This window comes from Microcaecilia unicolor, chromosome 11 (genome assembly GCF_901765095.1).
Source record: "Microcaecilia unicolor chromosome 11, aMicUni1.1, whole genome shotgun sequence".
Classification (NCBI taxonomy): domain Eukaryota; kingdom Metazoa; phylum Chordata; class Amphibia; order Gymnophiona; family Siphonopidae; genus Microcaecilia; species Microcaecilia unicolor.
In genome coordinates this window covers 33,958,839-33,981,437 of record NC_044041.1, presented here as the reverse complement: position 1 = coordinate 33,981,437, position 22,599 = coordinate 33,958,839, and the positions used below count along the sequence as shown (strand labels likewise).

Below are 22,599 nucleotides of genomic sequence, written 5' to 3'. Positions count from 1 at the left end.
AGCTGGAAAGCCCTAGCCTCCTTAGTCTTTCCTCATAGGGAAGTCATCCCATCCCCGCTATCATTTTTGTCGCCCTTCGCTGCACCTTTTCCAGTTCTACTATATCTTTCTTGAGATGCAGCGACCAGAATTGAACACAATACTCAAGGTGCGGTCGCACCATGGAGCGATACAACGGCATTATAACATCCTCACATCTGTTCTCCATACCTTTCCTAATAATACCCAACATTCTATTCGCTTTCCTAGCCGCAGCAGCAGCACACTGAGCAGAAGGTTTCAGTGTATTATCAACGACAGTGATAATACACTGAATGGTGCTTAGAAGGCAACTCCAATAGCTTGGAATTAAGGACAGTGCTGAGCAGATTCTATGGTCTGTGTACCAAAATTGGCAAACATGGAAGTAAAAACGAGCAGACCAGTCCTATATCACATAAGACTTCATTCACTACTCGAACCAGGGTTTTTCATACACATGCTTAACATGAATTGCTTCAGGGGTAAATGATTACTGTAAACACACATATATATTATATTAGTAAAAATCATAAAAAATTATTTGATACAAAATAAAAACATACAAATTTATAATAACATTCAAATAATTTAAAGAAAGTATTGTGTAAATCAAATATATACATATGTAAGACAAAAACTTGAATAAATAAAATCAAGCATAGAAACTATGGGCTCCATTTACTAAGCGGTGGTAACCCCAATGCAGGACGTACCACCGGGCTACAGCAGCAGCCCAGCAGTACTTCCCAACCCTTGCGCGCCGTCATTTCCGGTGCTACAAAAATTGATTTACTTTTGTAGCGCTGGAGTGTACCCAGCAGTAATCAGGCAGTGCCGCATGCTGACCGGTTACTGCCAGGTTAACGCGGGAGCCTACTACTACTACTACTATTTAGCATTTCTATAGCGCTACAAGGCGTACGCAGCGCTGCACAAACATAGAAGAAAGACAGTCCCTGCTCAAAGAGCTTACAATCTAATAGACAAAAAATAAATAAATAAAGTAAGCAAATCAAATCAATTAATGTGAACGGGAAGGAAGAGAGGAGGGTAGGTGGAGGCGAGTGGTTACAAGTGGTTACGAGTCAAAAGCAATGTTAAAGAGGTGGGCTTTCAGTCTAGATTTAAAGGTGGCCAAGGATGGGGCAAGACGTAGGGGCTCAGGAAGTTTATTCCAGGCGTAGGGTGCAGCGAGACAGAAGGAGCCCTTACCGCCACCATAATGGGTGGCGGTAAGGGCTCCCCCCCCCCCCCGAAATGGCCGTGCGACAAATGCTTTACTTGCCACCCAGCCATTTCCTGTAGGAAAGCAAGCCTTCCCTTTTACCAGCTGTTGTAAAAGGGAGCTTCGACGCCAGCACTGGCCCCCTTTTGCCACAGCTTGGTAAAAGGGACCCTAGTGGGCTCATTTTCGAAAGAGAAGGATGCCCATTTTTCGACATAAATCGGAAGATGGGCGTCCTTCTCACAGGGTCATCCAAATCGATATAATCGAAAGCCGATTTTGGACATCCCCAACTACTTTCTGTCGCAGGGATGGCCAAAGTTCAAGGGGGCGTATCGGAGGCATAGCGAAGGCACGACTTGGGCATACCTAACACTAGGATGTCCTCGACCCATAATCGAAAGAAACAAGGACGTCCATGACGAACACTTGGATGACTTTACCTGGTCGTGTTTTTCTTACGACCAAGGCACAAAAAGGTGCCCGAAATGGCCAGATGACCACCGGAGAGAATCTGGGATGACCTCCCTTTACTCCCCCAGTGGTCACTAACCCCCTCCCACCCTCAAAAAATATCTTTAAAAATATTGATTGCCAGCCTCTATGCCAGCCTCAGATGTCATACTCAGGTCCATCACAGCAGTATGCAGGTACCTGGTGCAGTGCAGTCAGGCAGGTGGGCCCAGGCCCATCCCCCTCCTACCTGTTACGTTTGTGAAGGAAACAGGGAGCCCTCCAAAACCCACCACAAACCCATTGTACCCACATCTAGGTGCCCCCCTTCACCCGTAAGGGCTATTGTAATGGTGTACAGTAGTGGGTTTTGGGGGGGGTTGGGGGGCTCAGCACACAAGGTAAGGGAGCTATGTACCTGGAAGCAATTTATGAAGTCCACTGCAGTGCCCCCTAGGGTGCCCATTTGGTGTCCTGGCATATGAGGGGACCAGTGCACTACAAATGCTGGCTCCTCCCACGACCAAATGGCTTGCATTTGGTCATTTCTGAAATGGACGTCCTTGGTTTCCATTATCGCCGAAAATCAGAAACGACCAAGTCTAGGGACGACCATCTCTAAGGACGACCAAATTTCAGGATTTGGGCGTCCCTGGCCATATTATCGAAATGAAAGATGGATGTCCATCTTGTTCCGAAAATACGGGTTTCCCCGCCCCCGGATGGGAACGTTTTGCGAGGACGTCCAAATCGAAATGAGGACGTCCCTTTCGATTATGCCCTTCCACGTGAACCAGTTACAAAACTGAAAAATGAAGACTTCCTACCCAATTGGTGTTAGACTCACACTTCACCAAAATGGTACACACTAGTGTGAGAATCAAAACAGGGGAATATTGCAGGAGTGATTAAAAAGAAAGAAACCAAATCTTTGAGGGACAAAGTGTACTCGCCAGCATCACTGACCTGGGCTTCGAAGTAGTGAATCAAACAATATAGCAGTACAGCCAAATTCATCTCCCTGTTTGCACTAATGCCAACACAGCCCATTCACTTTAAATGGGCTGTGTCAGTATTGCCACTCAGCAGTGGGCAGGGCACACCCTGCGGTGTACCCTCCCCCCTCTGGAGCGCAACCCTCCCCCCGAGAACATACCTGGAAGGCGGTGAGGGGCGGGCGGGAGAGCCAATCCGCCGAGTGCACGCCACTGGGGGGGTGTCGGCGCCTCGCTGGTTTCCTGCTCTCTCTGCCCCAGAATAGGAAGTAACCTGTTCCGGGGCAGAGAGAGCAAGGAACCAGAGAGGTGCCGACACCCCCCAGCGGTGTGCACCCGGGGGGGACTGCCCCACCGCCCCTCCCCCTTCCTACGCCACTGCCACTCAGGAACCGCTAGCGAGGCTTAGAAAACAGGGGGTTAAATAGCACTCAGGCTGGATCAAGCCAGCAAAACTTACAAAACACCAAAAAAAAGGTTTGAATTATATATTAAAATGTTATTCAGAGTGTATCTTCTTGAAAACACTTAGAAATATGTAGCACCGCTTCAAAGGAGTCCATTTTGATCACTGTTTTCATCTCTTTAACATCGGGTGGATGACGATTTTAAAACTGATATAAAACTACTCCAAACCATAGTGGTGTGTTCTTAAAAAGTTTGCAAGCAAAATCATATCAAAAATGCAATTTATACAGCCTAAAAACTCCTCAACATACTTAATTTGGTGGGAAAACGCCAAAAGAATGTGTTCCAATGACGTCAATTTCTTTCTTTATTTAGTGGGATTTATTCACTGCCTTTTTGAAGGAATTCACTCAAGGCGCGGTGTTCAGTAAGAATAGATCAAACATGAGCAATAGGCAATTGCAGTAGTAAAAATATTCAAATAACAATACAAAGTATGGCATAGTAGACTACTTACAATGTCAACACAATACATAATAAAACATTTTAATAGACAGCATAGGGTATAAGCAAAGATGAAACACGTAGATAGGTAAGAGAGTAGGAGGAGTTAAAAATAAAGGGACTAATTTAAAGAAAGTTGCACATGAGGTCAGAGAGGTGATTAAATATTATCTCAGCTAGGGTAGGAGTGGATAAACTTGTCCTGCTGCAGTATGTGCAGCCCATGTTACTCCTTGTGTGTGTGTGAGACTAACAAGTTAGTTACTCCTTCCATTAAAGGCTTGGTTGAAGAGCCAAGCTTTCACCTGCTTCCTGAAGTAGAGCTAGTCTAGTGTTAAGCGGAGCCTTTCAGGGAGTCCATTCCAGAGTGTGGGGGCTACTCTGGAGAAGGCACGCTTGCGGATATCACATTGTGTAATGTCTTTTGGAGAGGTTGTGGTTAGGGATACTCCTTGGGGGAGGACCTTAGTATCCTTGGAGGTGTGTAGAGGGTCATCCAGTTCTTCAAGTACTCAGGGCCATTTCCTTTAAGGGCCTTGAAGATCAGACATAGCTTTTTAAATTTAGCCCTGTATTGTACTGGCAGCCAGTGAAGTTTTTTTTGCAAAAAATGGTGTGATGTGGTCATGTCACTTGCAACCTATTAGTCTTGCTGTATCATTGTGAATCGATTAGAGCTGGTGCAGACCCTTTGTAGTCAGACCCGTGTAGAGTGCATTACAGTAATCCAGCCTTGATGTTATCATGCACAACTAGGATAAGATTTGCCTTCTCAATGTAAGGAGAGATGCAGCATAGTTGTCATAAATAGTAGAAGCAGCTCTTGAAGGTTGCTTAGATTTGGGGAATCTGAGTAAGTGTTGAATACGGGAGCGACAGATCAAGTATGTGCATTTTATTCCACCTTGTTGGACAGACTGGATGGGCTGTACAGATCTTTATCTGCCATTATTTAGTATGTTACTATGGTATAACCTTAGACAAAGGCATAGAGAAGTTTAACCTGCAATGAATGGCAGGTATAACCCTAACCAAAGGCATAGCGTGGGTGTGGCCTGTACAGTGGCAGATACAACTCTAACCACCTTGCCAGGGACACTGGATGGACCAAACGGGCTTTATCTGATGTTACTATGTTAAAATCATCCAAAAAAAAATGGACAAAGCTACAGTTCCGTTACAAACAGGCCAGTAATAATGTGTGGAGCTTGCTTCCCTCTGCTGGCAGTGCATTAGTACTGCACCTTATTGCACTGGCTCCAAAATTGGCACCTCAGTTTCTTTATTTCTTGCCTGCTTCTCCTCCAGTTATATTTACAATGTCATAGCATAGTATATTTTCATTCCATGACCGAACAGTGCTGGTGTTTTATAATAATTTAAAAAAAAAAAAAGATTTAAAGTACATTTTGTAATGCGGTTGTGGGCCCTTCTGCAGCATAACCAAAAGTTTATTTTAATTTAATCACACGTTTATTTTCTGCTTAACCAGTATAGCAGCTCAAGTCAGATAACAATATTTAAGAAATAACAACATCTGTGAATAAAACACAGAAGAGGTGGCGGGCTTCGTCACAAGAATTTAGAAGGAAGAGACATCACTGAAGCCAATTGTTTCTCTAAAAATCCAGGTGGTGGCATCAGCAGCATCATGTGGCCTAGTGGTTAGTTTGGTGGACGTTGGTCCTGGGGAACTGGGTTCGATTCCCACTTCAGGCACAGGCAGCTCCTTGTGACTCTGGGCAAGTCACTTAACCCTCCATTGCCCCAGGTACAAATAAGTACCTGTATATACTATGTAAACCCCACAGAAAGGCAGCATATCAAGTCCCAGTTCCCTTTCCCTATTTCAGATTCTACATGGAATGTTGCTACTATTTGAGATTCTAGATGGAATGTTGCTACTATTTGAGATTCTAGATGGAATGTTAATGTTGCTATTCCACTAGCAACATTCCATGTAGAAGCCTGCCCTTGCAGCCGCGCAGGCTTCTGTTTCTGTGAGTTTGACGTCCTGCACATACGTGCAGGACGTCAGACTCACTGAAACAGAAGCCTGCGCGGCTGCAAGGGCAGGCTTCTACATGGAATATTGCTAGTGAAGGAGTCGCCTAGTGGTTAGTGTGGTAGACTTTGGTCCTGGGGAACTGGGTTCGATTCCCACTGCAGGCACAGGCAGCTCCTTATGACTCTGGGCAAGTCACTTAACCCTCCATTGCCCCAGGTACAAATAAGTACCTGTATATAATATGTAAGCCACATTGAGCCTGCCATGAGTGGGAAAGCGCAGGGTACAAATGTAACAAAAAAAAATTATCATCAATACACCATTATTATTATTATTATCATCACTATTATAGCAGCAATTTTTAGAACAGTCCATGAGTACATTGCATTCGCAGGCTTTTTACAAATTTTCAAATTGAAAGTCATTGTCTCCTTTTCCTTTGAAAATTGCTCACTGGTTCAGCTGGCCCACAAATGTTGCACTTCCTTTTGATGTGGGCGGAATTTGGCTGAGAAATAGCGTGTGTACATTTGGAAATGCAATGCATGCATACTGTGTCCTAATCCCACCCAAAACACACCCCTGGAGAGGCTTCCCCTTAACCTGGCTAAAAGCCCTCCCCCCCCCCCCTCCACACACACACACACACACACTGTTTGCTGGGTTAAGGGTGGGCAGTTTTCAGACAGTCCTTTTACTTGGGTATCTTCTACATTATTATTCATGAGCCTGTGTTTCCGTTGCAGATAAAGCAGATATATATTACGTTCACTTCTTTCATTGTAATCCCAGGTTCTGATAATCTGATACCTTTAATATAAAGCTGCAGGAGCTCACAGCCATGCCAATGTTTGTTTGTTATAATAGGAGGACCAGCCAGTGGCGTAGCCACAGGTGGGCTTGGGTGGGCCGGGGCCCACCCATTTATGGCTCAGGCCCACCCAACAGTAGCACATGTTTAGTGGTAACTGGTGGGAATCCCAAGCTCCGCCAGCTGAAGATTTCCCCCTCACGGTAATGAAAACGCTACTTTCCACAACACCGGCACCTGCGCGTGCTCAGTTTTCAGTGCATTCCTGCTGCCAAGGTGGAAAGAAGCGTTTTCCCACTAGCTGAGATTTTTTTTGGGGGGGGGAGGGGGGACACTTGGTGCCCACCCAATTCTTGCCTAGGCCCGCCCAAAATCTGTTGTCTGGCTATGCCCCTGGGACCAGCCCTTATTGCTGTATAAGAAAGAACCACAGGATTTTCTTTTAATACAGGAGACACTGATCTGATCAGTGCAAGTGACTGTTTCTCTCTGTCTTCTCCTCCGAACCACCAATTAGATGGCACTTCAGAAGCACCCGACTGATAGAAATACGACAGGGAGGGAAAATGGAATCAAAGTGATACAGAGGTCACTTTTTCAGTTGGATCGGATTTAGATTTTACATTGTTACTTACCTTTTCCAAATCTGAGTTTACGGCCGGTGACAGCTCTAGTACTATTACTACTACTTAACATTTCTAGAGCGCTACTAGGGTTACGCAGCGCTGTACAAATTAACAAAGCAGGACGGTCCCTGCTCAAAGGAGCTACTATACTATAGTTATAGGAGTGGAGGAGTAGCCTAGTGGTTAGTGCAGCAGACCTTGATCCCAGGGAACTGGGTTTGATTCCCAACTGCAGAGAAAGTACCTGCATATAATGTGTACAGCGCTGCGTATGTCTAGTAGCGCTATAGAAATGATTATTAGTAGTAGGTATTTCCCAGCACAAGAGGGCTTTGCAAGCAAAGGCAGTGGAGGATGAAATGCTTGCCCAAAGTCACAAGAAGCAGCAGTGGGATTTGAACCGTGGTTTCTGCGGTTCTCAGCCAGCTGCTGTAACCACTAGGCTACTCCTCCGCTCTGTTCGTGGGGTTTAGCTTGAAGGATGGTCATTACTTCAGTTATCCACCATGCGCTCCCTAAGGATAGCCTCTCCTTAATTTCTGATATTTGGGTCATGGGGAGGGATGAGTTCTTTCTGTTGTATATTCTGCTGTTGGAGGCCTTATCAGCTATCTGAGAAGCTTTTTGTTGTCTTATTTTTATATACAGGTGATACAAAAAGTACTGTTGGCCCTCAGGCATCCTCAAACGGCAACAGTAACAGCAACTCAGAAGATGCCATTAAGAATATTCTGGAACAGGCCCGCAGGGAGATGGAAGCCCAACAGCAGGCTCTTCTGGAAATCGAGTCCGGAAATGGCAAAAGGTCAATTCCTACACCACCCTCTGATCGCTCCATATTAGCTGCTGTCACCAGTCAAAGTTTGCCTCAGGTTTACGTTAAACAGGAAGAAGGGACATCAGGCAACAGCACTAGTGTCAACACCATACACACTCCATTAAGTGTTCTTTCTCCAGCGGCCTTTGTACAGAGCATTATCCGCAAAGTGAAGACCGAGATTGGTGACGCTGGGTCATATTTTGACCATCACTGGGCTTCGGACAGGAGTATACTCAGCCGACCCTACACCTCAGTGTCACCTTCACTGTCATCTTCATCATCAAGCTATTCAAGTATGGTCAACGGCAGGCTCTGGCAACGAGGTGACAATGGAGAGACTGTTCCCAATGAAGAGGAAGTTACTGTAGGGGAGGAGGAACCTCATAAGGTCACAGAGGTGAAGATAGAAGGTGGTGTCCCTGAATCACTGAATCTGAATCGCCTTTCCTACTATCCAGCTTATGTTCCAAGGACTCTTAAGCCAACTGTCCCCCCTCTCACTCCAGAGCAGTACGAGATGTACATGTACAGGGAGGTGGACACCTTGGACCTGACCAGGCAGGTGAAGGAGAAACTGGCCAAAAATGGAATCTGCCAGAGGATCTTTGGAGAAAAGGTAGAGTTGATCTACATCTATTGTCATTCAGAGACAAAATAAACATAAAAGCCAATCATTCAAAAGATTTAAACACTTACATTAAGGAGTTAGGTACCCAGATCTGGCAAACTGAAAATGTTCCCTACCTCAGTTTCTAAATTTAGGAGACTGTTTTTACTAGCCTTCTAATTTTAGGAACGTAAAAAGTGAATGGGGCCAGAGGAGGGGACAGATCTAGCAGTCAGGGCTGCTATCCAGCGCTGGGCCCTTAACTGAGGAGTCTGAAGTCAGGCCTAAATTTACAGGACATAGGTTTTGGATGCCTAAACGTCCTATTTTCAGTCAACTAAAGGGCCTGAATTAGCGTAAAGTAGGTGCTTTACTTATGAGCCTAACTTAGGGCTCCTTTTACTAAGCAGCGGCAAGCCCAATGTGGGCTTACTGCTTGCTAAACAAGAAGTACCGTCGGGCTACCACAGCAGCCCAGCAGTACTTTCCACCCCTAGCGTGCCCTCATTTCTGGAGTGTACCTGGCGGTAATCGGGTAGTGGCACAGCCCGATTACATCTGGGTTAGCGCGGGAGTTCTTACCTCCACCTCAATGGGTGGCGGTAAGGGCTCCCCCCGAAATGGCCACGCAGCATGCGCTTTACTTGCCGCACAGCCATTTCCTGCAGGAAAGCAAGACTTCCCTTTTACCTGCTCCGGTAAAAGGGGGGGGGGCCTCAGCACAAGTGAAAAACATTCCGATGCCAGCACAGGCCCCCCTTTTGCTGCAGCTTGGCAAAAGGGGCCCTTAGATCCCTAAATTAAGGCACTCAACTTTTTTACAATATTGTCTTCATAGAATTTTAGTATCTTTCTCCTCTGAGGGGCTTGCTACTACAGTTGCAGAGGGAAGTTGTAATATTCCAAGGTCTGTTATCCCTGTTTAGTCCTAATGGACTAAATCCCTTGTATTTACACACTTCCTTGGCATAAACAAGTATGCACCTTCTATTGTTGTAGAACTGTTTCACCCTGTTCCCTCCTACCCTTCATCCCAAGCCCACTGATGGTTGTATATATTTGTGTCGGATATATGTATACCTGCATGTGATGAAGATCAGCACAACTGCACTGTGCTTTATTTTAATGTTGCTAATGACGAAGGTTGCTAAATGGGAGGAACGTTCAAAAACTTTAAAGGAAAACTATACACAGCATGCAACATGCTACAAGGAATAATAAAATATTGATGGTTCCCAAATGGGGTCCCTCAGGTCCTCCCAGGCAGTCTGATACAGTGAGACATTGGAATCCTGAGGAATGCAAATGTATCTCATGAATATTTACTGTCTATGAATATTCTGAAAGATAAACTGGCTGGGTGGCTCTCAAGGGCCAGTTTGCAAATCGCTGCCCTGTGTCGATACAAATGTTTATTCATTTTGAAAGTACTTCTTCCATGCATGCCCCTAAACAAGCTTGTTAAAAAGAAAGTCACAGCTCTGCACACTGTATTTGATTGGTTCACAGTGACTGTGATGTCATACAGGGCATCATACATGTGAGCTTCCCAGAAGGCAGATAAATTGGAAATAGAGCGTTCCAGCGCCATTTGATGTGGGTAATTTTTGATACTGTTTCGACAGAGTTGCTTCACAGATTTCCGGTGACTTGCAGGGGAACAGCTTAAAAGAATGCAAAGACTGTCTTTCGGTGGCAGTACTGTGCATTGCTGCAACAAGGTCCTGGGTTCAATTTCAGCATCAGATCTTCCATTCCTTAGGTTGTCTAGCGCCCCTGGTAGAGATTGTCCCAGTCATTGTGCAGTAGCAACACTTAGAGGCCAGATTTAAGACCCTTGATTGCAGGGGATCCCTGGTGTGCAGCAGGGGCGTAGCCAGACTTCAGCGGGAGGGGGGTCCAGAGCCCGAGGTGAGGGGGCACATTTTAACCCCCATGGCGCCGCCGACCCCCCCCCCCTGTCATTTTTGACCTGCCGCCACCACCAACTTTGACCCCCCCCCCTGCCAATGACCCTCTCGACTCCCCCCTCCCACCATCAACCCTCCCCCACCGCCACTGTCACCTACCTTTGCTGGCGGGGGACCCCAACCACCGCCAGCCGACGTCCTCTTCTTCCGGCGCAAGGCTTCGTTCTGTTTCTGTAGCAGACGGCAGGAGGGGGGGGTCGAGAGGGTCGTCGGCAGGGGGGTCCAGGACCAAATCGCCCCACGTAGCTACGCCCCTGGTGTGCAGTCTCCATATGAGAAGCACCACTGCAGTGACTGGGTTGGATTTAGGGGGTGGAGGGACTTCTTAAGTAGATGTGAATAAAGGCTCAGGAACCATAAGGGTGAGGCAAAAAAAAAGTAACCCCCTAGTTTTTTTTTTGCTGTTTTCTCAGCAACCTCTTGGAATTTCAACATGATATTTTATAGCTGTATTTGTTTTTGCTATCTATGCTTATGTGCCAAGTGGAATGAGCTCGTCTTTAAATATGGCGGAGTTACAGACTTTTTAACGTGACCACTCAGCATTTTTCAAATGTTCAAAAATGTTTGCACTGTAAGGCTGCCGTTATTTGGGGGGAAAAAAAACTAGGGTACCAGTGTACTGTTAATGATGTCACAGTGACGTACAAATTTGGTAAACAATAATTTGTATTTGATAATATAATAATTTACAGATAATTTCTTTAAAAGCATTTCAGATCAGAATGGCATCCTTGGGCAAGGTGCCGGCAGATGATCTGGGACAGCCTGCCATAGGGACCGATCAACAAGGCTGTTAAGAACTTCCCAAAGTGACTGAAGGCCTGTGTTAAAGCTTGAGGGTGGACACTTTGAGCATTCACAGAGACTGTGACATTCTGACACGTTGTTAATTGTACCGTTTGAAGTGATGTTATTTTACTGTGTTTTAGCTCAAACATTTTTTTAACATGCAAAAATCACTAGGTAGTAACATTAAAATGTCAGTAACATCAACATAGCTTAAGATAATTTAAATGTTGTTTAATAGTAATACAGAAGTATGATGACTAAATAAGTATGCAAAATTTCTTGTTGAAATTCAAAGCGGTTGCTGAAAAAACTGCAAAAAACGGTAACTTTTTTTTTTTGCCTCCAAGTCTTTGAACTTTACCAAGCACGTCAACCACAAGCCAATGCATCAGTAGCGTAGCAAGGGGGGCTGCCACCCGGGTACAGCACCCCCCCCCCCCGGGTACAGCACGATGACATCCCCCACCTCAGCACATCAACACCCCCCCCCCGACCCAGTGCCTACCCTCCTCAACTCCGTCCAACCAGCTCCCGTACCCTACCTTTAAAGAAATCTCAGAAGCCGTGGCAAGGTGCAGCACCTCGCGCCTGCATGTAAAAGAAGTGTGGATTGTCTCATCGGGCTTTCCTTCACTCTGTCTGTCCCGCCCTTGCGGAATTAGGAAGTTGCGTCAGCGGAGGGCGGGACAGACAGAGTGAGGGAAGGCCCAATAAGACGATCCACACTTCTTTTACATGGAGGTGCTGCGCCTCGCCTCGGGGTCCGAGATTTCTTTAAAGGTAGGGTGTGGGAGCTGGTTGGACGGAGCTGAGGGTAGGCACTGGGTCTGAGGGTGTTGATGCGCCAAGGGGGGGGTGTCATCGTGCTGCACCCGGGGGGGGGGGGAGCTGGCAGGGAGCACCCCCCTTGAGCTGACACACGGGGCGGACCGCCCCCCCTTGCTACGCCACTGCAATTCATTGGCAATAATGAGATACACAGGCCCTCCTTTAAACACAGCACACACCCTGTCCTGTTAACAATGGCATTAGGAAGCTCTTGTACCTCTGGGAAAATCAATGTCCTCTAACATAGTAACATAGTAACATAGTAGATGACGGCAGAAAAAGACCTGCATGGTCCATCCAGTCTGCCCAAGACAAACTCATATGTGTATACCTTACCTTGAATTTGTACCTGTCCTTTTCAGGGCACAGACCATATAAGTCTGCACAGCAGTATTTCCCGCCTCCCAACCACCAGTCCCGCCTCCCATCACCGGCTCTGGTACAGACCGTATAAGTCTGCCCTCCCCTATCCTCGCCTCCCAACCACCACCCCCTCTTCCCCCCAACTGCTCCGCCACCCAATTTCAGCTAAGCTTCTGAGGATCCATTCCTTCTGCACAGGATTCCTCTATGCATATCCCACGCATGTTTGAACTCCGTTACCGTTTTCATCTCCACCACCTCCCGCGGGAGGGCATTCCAAGCGTCCACCACCCTCTCTGTGAAGAAATACTTCCTGACATCTTTCCTGAGTCTGCCCCCCTTCAATCTCATTTCATGTCCTCTCGTTCTACCGCCTTCCCATCTCCGGAAAAGATTCGTTTGCGGATTAATACCTTTCAAATATTTGAACGTCTGTATCATATCACCCCTGTTCCTCCTTTCCTCTATTTATTCAACAATGAAAACCAAAGTATTGCAGCTTATAGGAGGAGAAAAAATGTACTGTAAAGCAAAGTCAGAATATTTAGCGGTGTGTATTCCATAGATTTGTATGAATTATATGGACAATATTGAGCCATTTGAGTTGCTTTATAGAATACAGCAAATGAACTAATTAGAACTAAATTGGTGATAAAGGCCAATATTAGTGTTAACGAGCACTAACTGATATTGATTTGATGTTGCCCATGGGACAGACTTACACCCCTATAAACAACACGCCTAAGGTCTCTTGTGCGCAAATGCAAAGGGGGAAATAACGAAGGAGGGACATGGGCGTGTCTGGGGCATTCTGACTATTTCCTTGCACACTTTACAGAATAGTCGCATTTACGCACCCAACTGCCGCATTTAGGAGCCACCATTTACGCCAACCATAGACAGGCGCCCAAAGTTGGTATATAACTGCAAACTTACGCACAGCTCTGCCATTGTGTTGCCTAATGTATAGTGGCCTATATTGAATTACCCCTAGGCGAAGGGCATATGTGGTTTAAAAATCATCTGGATAGTGACACTATTCAGCCATGAAACAGATAAATTATTTGTTTAGCCTAGACCTAAACTAAACAGATAGGTCTAGATTCTGTATATGGTGCATGAAAAATCCGCGTGGTAAAGACAATACGCCAGTGACATAACTATGTGGGGCCACGGGGGCCTGGGCCCCCGTAGATTTGGCCCTGGACCCCCCTGCCAATGACCCTCTTGACCCCCCTCCCGCCGCCAACCCGCCGTCCCCTACCTTTGCTGGCGGGGGACCCCAACCCCCGCCAGCCGAGGTCCTCTTCTTCCTTCTTTCTGTTTCTAAGTCTGACGTCCTGCAGGACGAAGGAAGAAGAGGACCTCGGCTGGCGGGGGGGGGGGGGGGTTGGGGTCCCCCGCCAGCAAAGGTAGGCGACGGCAGGTTGGCGGGGGGGGGGGTCGAGAGGGTCATCAGCAGGAGGGGTCAAAGTTGGTGGTGGTGGTGGCGGCAGGGGGGATCGGCAGTGGTGGGGGGGTTGGTGGCATCGGGGGGGGGCTAAAATGTGCCCCCTCACCTCAGGCTCTGGACCCCCCACCAGCCGAAGTCTGGCTACGCCCCTGTAATACGCCTAGGTGTATTCTCTTAAAGTATACCTAAATTTTATAGAATGGACTTAAATTTCTGTGTGGTATATAGAATTACGCTGACCTGCTCTCCACGTGACCAAATTTGGTTGCATCCATGTAGGCTATGTTAAATCCTGGCACCTAAATTAGACACAACGCGGGTGTCTTCTATAATAATGTGCATAAATTTTAGAAACGCCCATGCCCTGCCTACGGCCACGTCCCCTTTTCAAATATGCGACTTAGAATTAATGTGCAACGTGTTGCAGAATACACTTAGCAAGTTGTATGTATAAATCTTAATTAGTGCTGATAATTGCTTGTTAACATCCAATTAACAGCGCCGATTAGCTAGTTAACCCCAATAAAGTTACACGCATTGTTATAGAATACGCTTCGATTTCCGCACTGAAATAGAATTTGGGTGTAATCCTGGCATGGTGACCACACTGCCTGGGTATGATTATGTGTATTTAGGTGTCTGCTATACCTCCTTTCAAGCAGGGGGAATCGACGGCACCTAGGTACTAAGTTAAGGGCCAGTGCCACAGCTTCACACATTTTGTGTCACCATGCCAGCTAGATATTTTTATTATTTTATTATTTATTTAGATTTTGCTCACACCTTTTCAAAGTGAGTTACATTCAGGTACACTGGATATTTCTCTATCCCAGGAGGGCTCACAATCTCAGTTTGTACCTGAGGCAGTGGAGGGTTAAGTGACTTGCCCAAGATCACAAGGAGCAGCAGTAGGATTTTGAACTGGCCACCTCTGGATTGCAAGACCAGTGCTCTAACCACTAGGCTACTCCTCCACTAGCAACATTCCATATAGAGGCCTGCCCTTGCAGATCAGCAATGCGGCCGCGCAGGCTTCTGCTTCTGTGAGTCTGACGTCCTGCACGTATGTGCAGGACGTCAGACTCACAGAAACAGAAGCCTGCGCGGCCGCATTGCTGATCTGCAAGGGCAGGCTTCTACATGGAATGTTGCTAGTGGAATAGCAACATTCCATGTAGAATCTCAAATAGTAGCAACAGAATCTCAATAGTAGCAACATTCCATTTATTTTATTTAGATTTTGCTCATGCCTTTTTCAGTAGTAGCTCAAGGTGAGTTACATTCAGGTACACTGGATATTTCTCTGTCCCAGGAGGGCTCACAATCTAAGGCAATGGAGGGTTAAGTGACTTGCCCAAGATCACAAGGAGCAGCAGTGGGATTTGAACCAGCCACCTCTGGATTGCAAGACCGGTGCTCTAACCACTAGGCCACTCCTCCACTCCATGACCCCCCCCCCCCCCCCCACTTCATCTTACTTTGGCACAGCCATACAAAACAGAGCAGACAAGAACATAATGAGTTCCCAAATGTATTATATAACCAGAGCAATGCTGAAGTGTATGTATATTTATGCCATTCTTTGATAACTGTTCAGTCCGTAAGGTTTAAAACGCTGCAATCAAGAAAAGTGAGGGGGTGGAGGGAAGGAATTCCCAGTACATCTTTCCAAAGAGCTGTGATTTGAAGCTGTGTTGTAGCACCTTTCACACGGTAAACCTACCATCGACTTCATCAGAGCAGCTCTGTAAATGATCATTAAAGATATTAACAAGGATTACAACCATGAAAAAGTTACTTTCTAAATTCTACTCCCTGCTCTTATCAATTCAATATAAAGAATTTTCTTTTACTAGGCTAGTATTGCCAAGGTCAGTGGTAAAGACTAGTTGAAAGAGCAGATCGAAGAGGCCAGATGTATAGGGGACCTGGTAGGAACCTATCCTATAAAGAAATGTAGACACCCACTTTCCTTTATAGAATACTAGTAAAAAAGGCCCGTTTCTGACACAAATGAAACGGGCGCTATGTGTATGTTTGAGTGTGTATGTTTGAGAGAGTGTGTGTGTGTGAGAGTGAATGTGCGAGAGACAGAGAGTGAATGTGCGAGTGTGTGTGTGTGACAGAGAGAGAGTGAGACTGGGTGCGAGTGTGTCTGTGAGAGAGAGACTGTGTATGAGAATGAGAGTGTGTGCCAGGGGCCCCCCTCCCTCCCTCCCCGTTCCAGGGTCGCCCCTCCCTCCTCGTTCCAGGGTCGTTTTCCCTCCCTCCCTCCCAGTTTCATGGTCCGTCCCCTTCCCCCTCCCAGTTTCAGGGTCCGTTGGCCCCTTCCCCCTCCCAGTTTCAGAGCCCGCCCCCCTTCCCCTCCCAGTTTCAGGGTCGGCACCCCCCTCCCTCCCTCCCAGTTTCAGGTGGAGGTGAGAATTATTATATAAGACTAGCTTAACTGCAGAAATATGTACCTATAAGTTAGATGGCAGCACTTACCATAGAGCTGGCATGTGTGCACCTAAATTCTGGATACACGCACATAACTTATTATAGGGGCTGATATTCAGACCGCGGGAGTTAGACTGGCTAACTCCCACAATTGGCACCAAGTCCGATATTCAGTGCCGGGTCATTTCTGGTGACCTGCATTGAATATCTGTTTTATTTTTGGCCCATTTAAAGATAACCAGCTAAGTCAATATTCAGAGTTAGTCGGTTATCTTTAAAATGGCCAAAGATACTTCATGGTTTAGCGGCCATATGTGGGGGGCAGCAGATAGCCGGTTATGTCGGGCGATATAACTGGCTGTCTGCTAGCCGCTATCCTCGGATTCAATATAGCATGCCTAGAGATCCGTGCCGAATTCCAAGCGTATAACGACACGTGTAACTTAATTGGCTTAAGCTAATCAGCGTTGATAACAGCTCTTAACAAGCAATAATGAGCACTAATTGGCAATAATTAGAATTTATGTGCACATCTCGCTAAGCGTATTCTCTAATGCCTAACTTTTAACACGCGCAGGTAAAAAGAGGCCTGGTTACGGGCAAAAAATGAGCGTTTCATGGGCATTCTGAAATTTACACGCATAGTTATCGAATATGGCCCAGTGCACCTAAATCTACACACCGGAATTTACACCATGTTTTCGTTGGTGTAAATGGATGCACGTGGTTTTATTTATTTAGATTTTGCTCACACCTTTTTCATTAGTAGCTCAAGGTGAGTTACATTCAGGTACTCTGGATATTTCTCTGTCCCAGGAGGGCTCACAATCTAAGTTTGTACCTGAGGCAATGGAGGGTTAAGTGACTTGGCCAAGATCACAAGGAGCAGCAGTGGGATTTTGAACTGGCCACCTCTGGATTGCAAGACCAGTGCTCTAACCACTAGGCTACTCCTCCACTAGCAACATTCCATATAGAGGCCTGCCCTTGCGGATCAGCAATGCGGCCGCGCAGGCTTCTGCTTCTGTGAGTCTGACGTCCTGCACGTACGTGCAGGACGTCAGACTCACAGAAACAGAAGCCTGCGCAGCTGCGTTGCTGATCTGCAAGGGCAGGCTTCTACATGGAATGTTGCTAGTGAAATAGCAACATTCCATGTAGAATCTCAAATAGTAGCAACAGAATCTCAATAGTAGCAACATTCCATTTATTTTATTTAGATTTTGCTCATGCCTTTTTCAGTAGTAGCTCAAGGTGAGTTATATTCAGCTACACTGGATATTTCTCTGTCCCAGGAGGGCTCACAATCTAAGGCAATGGAGGGTTAAGTGACTTGCCCCAGATCACAAGGAGCAGCAGTGGGATTTGAACCGGCCACCTCTGGATTGCAAGACCGGTGCTCTAACCACTAGGCCACTCCTCCACTGAGACATCAACTAAGCATATTCCATATACCGCACCTAAACCTAGGCGCCGCTTATATAATACGCTTAGGTGGCATATGCCGATTTTTTAGGTGCCATATATACTACTACTACTACTTAACATTTCTAGAGCGCTACTAGGGTTACGCAGCGCTGTACAGTTTAACAAAGAAGGACAGTCCCTGCTCAAAGGAGCTTACAATCTAAAGGACGAAATGCCAAGTTGGGGCAGTCAAGATTTCCTGAATAGAGGTGTAGTGGTTGAGGGGGCCTGGCGTATGGAGATATTCAGTGAGGGATAGCCAGTTATGCCCCGCTGAATACCAGCGGATAACCGGTTAAGTACTATTTAACCGGTCAGCAGCTGTTCTGGCTGGTTAAATAGTGCTGAATATCGGAGGGGATAGTCTATAAGTGTGAGCCCCACCCACACTCTGCCCAGACTCCGCCTGCCTGTAAAATACACACTATGTAGGATAGGCACATATTTGCAGAATAGCACTTAGATAGAATTTCGGCTAATACTCTTGTAGGTGCGCACACATACACACGTATAGGTCATTATTTTTAATGAAATGCGTACCTTATAGAACTGCCCTCATGAGGAACAATTCTATAACTGGCCTGTGTATACACATCTCTCGTTTACCTAAATGTACAGAATGCCAGCATTTTCAAATTTAAGTGTACACTTACCTGCAAAAGGACATTAAGGAAACTCCGTATATACTATAAGTCGATCTTGGGTATAAGTCGAGGCCAGTTTTTGGACTAAAAATGGCCAAAAGGCTGGGTCCCACATTGCTCCTTCTCTCTCCCTCCCTTCCACCTCCAAGTTCAACATTGCTTCTTCTTCTCTCTCCCTGCTCTCCAGCATCTCCCCTGTCTTTCCCAAACCCACCACCCTTCCCACAGTCCGCAGCTTCACAGATTTCACCAGGGTCAGAACAGACTTAAACCCAGAAGGAAATAGAGCCCAACAAAACCATAAATCTTCGGTTTCTGCTGAAACTGAATCTGCAACCAAAATTGGCCACTCAGTTTCAGGAGAAACTGAAGCCAAAAGAAAAACTGTTGTTCCCCGCCCCCTCCCCAGTCTTGGACCCAGAGATAGCTCCTCCCTCCCAAGCCATCCCCCCCCCCCCGGTGGCAGCCCTCCCCTGGGTAGTAGGCACAGGAATGTCCCCAATCACTCCTCCTTCTACATGAACCCCACCCAGAAAAAGGTTTCCAGGACTTCCAGCAGCAGTCTCTTGCTCAGCACGGGCAAGAGCAATCATATGTGCTGGACTTGGCATCAAATAACTATGATTTGGCTTATTTTTCCCAAAATGCATCACTTTGCACTTGTCCACATTAAATCTTATCTACCATTTGGATTCCCAGTCTTCCAACTTCCTGCAATTTTTCACAATCCGCATGCATTTTAAGAACTTTGAATTGTTTTGTGTGGTCGGCAAATGTAATCACCTCACTCGTCGTTCCAATTTCCAGATTAATAATAAATTTGTTAAATAGCACCAGTCTCAGTACAGATCCCTGGGGCACTCCACTGTTCATCCTTCTCCACGGAAAGAATTGGCCATTTAACCCTACCCTCTATTTTCTATCCATCAACCAATTCCAAATCCACAACAGAGCATTGCCTCCTATGCCATGGCATTTTAATTTTCTCAGGAATTGTTCATGAGGGACTTTGTCAAAAGCTTTCTGAAAATCTAGATACACTACATCAACTGACTCACCTTTATCCACATGTTTGTTCACGCCTTCAAAGAAATGAAGCAAATTGGTGAGGCTAGACTTCCCTTGGCTGAATCCATGTTGACTCTGTCCCATTAAACCATGTTTGTCTATGTGTTCGATGATTTTATTCTTTATAATAGTTTCTACTATTTAAACATGTATGCAGTATACACGTTTAAATTAGTTTGTGCACATCCAAAATACAAATAGCACTTCTAAAATAAGCACCTAAATGAAACTTCATATGCAGGATGAATACTAGCTAATGAAGTAACACAGACAATTCATTCACATCCTCTTTTTGGTATCATCTAAAACAGTTCAGCAAAACAAAGTATCTGTTTAGTATCACATCTCATCTGCTTCTCTTCTAGGTACTGGGTTTATCACAAGGGAGCGTGAGTGACATGTTGTCTAGGCCTAAACCGTGGAGTAAGTTAACCCAGAAGGGCCGTGAACCTTTCATCCGGATGCAGTTATGGCTTACAGATCAGCTTGGGCAAGTCATCAGTCAACAACCAAACTCATCCCAAGGTAGGTTTATTGAAGTTCTCTGTATGACACCCCTATTCCCAGCTTATCCGCTTTAAAGGCGGGGCAGAATTAAGCCTTTTATGGGCTCTAGCAAACACATGTGTTGCCCCCTCTCCCTCAATAATATAAAAACTTGCACAGCTGTATGAACACGAGTACGTTGGCCTCTACATCTAACTACATCTCTCTTGAAAGCTCACTTTTTTAGACTAGCCTTCCCATTTCCCACCCCTCTTGATGATCCTGGCCTGGAACAGCGGCCTACCTGATTTTTTTTTTTTGCCTCTTTCTTGTTTGCAGTTCCTTTCCAGCCTGTTTTTAATTAGTTTTATACACCGCTCTGATAGCCCTGCGGAGGATGGTATATCAAATTTTTAATAAACTGAACATTTATGTAGCAGTTTAAAAACTTCTCCTGATCCCTCCCTTGTTCCCTCCAAGACCTCTGCAAACATTCCTTCCCCCATCTCCCCCCCCCCCCCCCCTCCCCACACACCTACTCTTGATCTTCAGAGCAATCTTCAAAGAAACATAGTTGGTATGTGGACAGGGCAAACATTTTCAGTATGTATTTGGTTTGTTTTGGGGGGGGGTTCCCCAATTTTCAAGCATTTTTCAGTTTCACACATTCATTTTAATAAACTGGTTTGGGCGAATGTTAGAACTTTTAATTCACATTTAATTTAATGTGTGATAAGCTGCAGTAATAAATGGCCGTAGCAGGCCCTTGCATCAGGGCCGCCGAGGGGGGGGGGGGGGGGCAAAATTCCCTGGGCCCAGCAAGCATCTTCCTGCTTCCAGGTCTGTCTCTCTCCTGCTGATCCTGCATGCTGGGACCTGGGTTATCGTGTTACTACAATCATCCAGGTCCCGGCACGCAGTAGATGACAGAATGAGGAAGGTAAGGCAGCCCAAATGTCGGGGGCAGCATGGGGGGGTGGCGGTCTTGCCCCGGGCCCGGCTGTGTCTCGTTGGCCCTGCCTTGCATGGGTCTTTCCCTCGTGCTAAGGACATTTTTTTACTATGGCTGTGCAAAAGGGCTATTTTCTATTTTTTCAATATATGGTCGTGTGCTAATGATAGCAATAACACGCAGCCATTTAAAAAAATTACTGTGGGCGCTTTCTGCCACTTATTTAGGAGGTGGTAATGGCTCTCATGTGAACCATACACTAACCAGTTAGCACACGGCAATATAGATGCGCTAACTGGTTAGCACTGGAATGCTCAGACATGCCCTGACATGTTTATCGTGCACACACATGCCACAACAAAACAGAACATTTTAGAGCATCCCACACGGTAAGCTATTTTTGCTGCATTAAGGGGTCCTTTTACTGAGCCTGACCAATTTACTTCAATTCTTTGAAGGAGTAAACAAACATGTGGACAAAGGGGAGCCGGTTGATATTGTGTATCTGGATTTTCAAAAGGCGTTTGACAAGGTACCTCATGAAAGGCTACAGAGGAAATTGGAGGGTCATGGGATAGGAGGAAATGTCCTATTGTGGATTAAAAACTGGTTGAAGGATAGGAAACAGAGAGTGGGGTTAAATGGGCAGTATTCACAATGGAGAAGGGTAGTTAGTGGGGTTCCTCAGGGGTCTGTGCTAGGACCGCTGCTTTTTAATATATTTATAAATGATTTAGAGATGGGAGTAACTAGCGAGGTAATTAAATTTGCTGATGACACAAAGAGGCATATTTTCAAAGCACTTTGGGAGGCTAAGTTCCATAGGTTTCTATGGAACTTTGGGAGGCTAAGTGCTTTGAAAATATGCCTCCAAGTTATTCAAAGTTGTTAAATCGCGACAGGATTGTGAAAAATTACAAGAGGACCTTATGAGACTGGGAGACTGGGCGGCTAAATGGCAGATGACGTTTAATGTGAGCAAGTGCAAGGTGATGCATGTGGGAAAAACGAACCCAAATTATAGCTACGTCATGCAAGGTTCCACGTTAGGAGTTACGGACCAAGAAAGGGATCTGGGTGTCGTCGTCGATAACACGCTGAAACCTTCTGCTCAGTGTGCTGCTGCGGCTAGGAAAGTGAATAGAATGTTGGGTATTATTAGGAAAGGTATGGAAAACAGGTGTGAGGATGTTATAATGCCGTTGTATCGCTCCATGGTGCGACCGCACCTTGAGTATTGTGTTCAATTCTGGTCGCCGCATCTCAAGAAAGATATAGTAGAATTGGAAAAGGTGCAGCGAAGGGCGACTAAAATGATAGCGGGGATGGGACGACTTCCCTATGAAGAAAGACTAAGGAGGCTAGGGCTATTCAGCTTGGAGAAGAGACGGCTGAGGGGAGACATGATAGAGGTATATAAAATAATGAGTGGAGTGGGGATGTGAAGCGTCTGTTCACGCTTTCCAAAAATACTAGGACTAGGGGGCATGCGATTAAACTACAGTGTAGTAAATTTAAAACAAATCGGAGAAACTTTTTCTTCACCCAACGTGTAATTAAACTCTGGAATTCATTGCCGGAAAATGTGGTGAAGGCGGTTAGCTTAGCAGAGTTTAAAAAGGGGTTGGACGGTTTCCTAAAGGACAAGTCCATAAACCA

General features: G+C 45.9%; 1 protein-coding gene across 1 annotated transcript in view; it reads left to right on the top strand.

The window, feature by feature from the left end:
* CUX2 (cut like homeobox 2) overlaps positions 1-22,599 on the top strand; it is a 521,901-nt gene that overhangs the window by 483,297 nt on the left and 16,005 nt on the right. The window contains exons 16-17 of the mRNA XM_030219071.1: positions 7,700-8,487; positions 19,868-20,027. Coding sequence (XP_030074931.1) covers positions 7,700-8,487; positions 19,868-20,027 — 948 coding nt within the window. The remainder of the gene's footprint in view (positions 1-7,699; positions 8,488-19,867; positions 20,028-22,599) is intronic.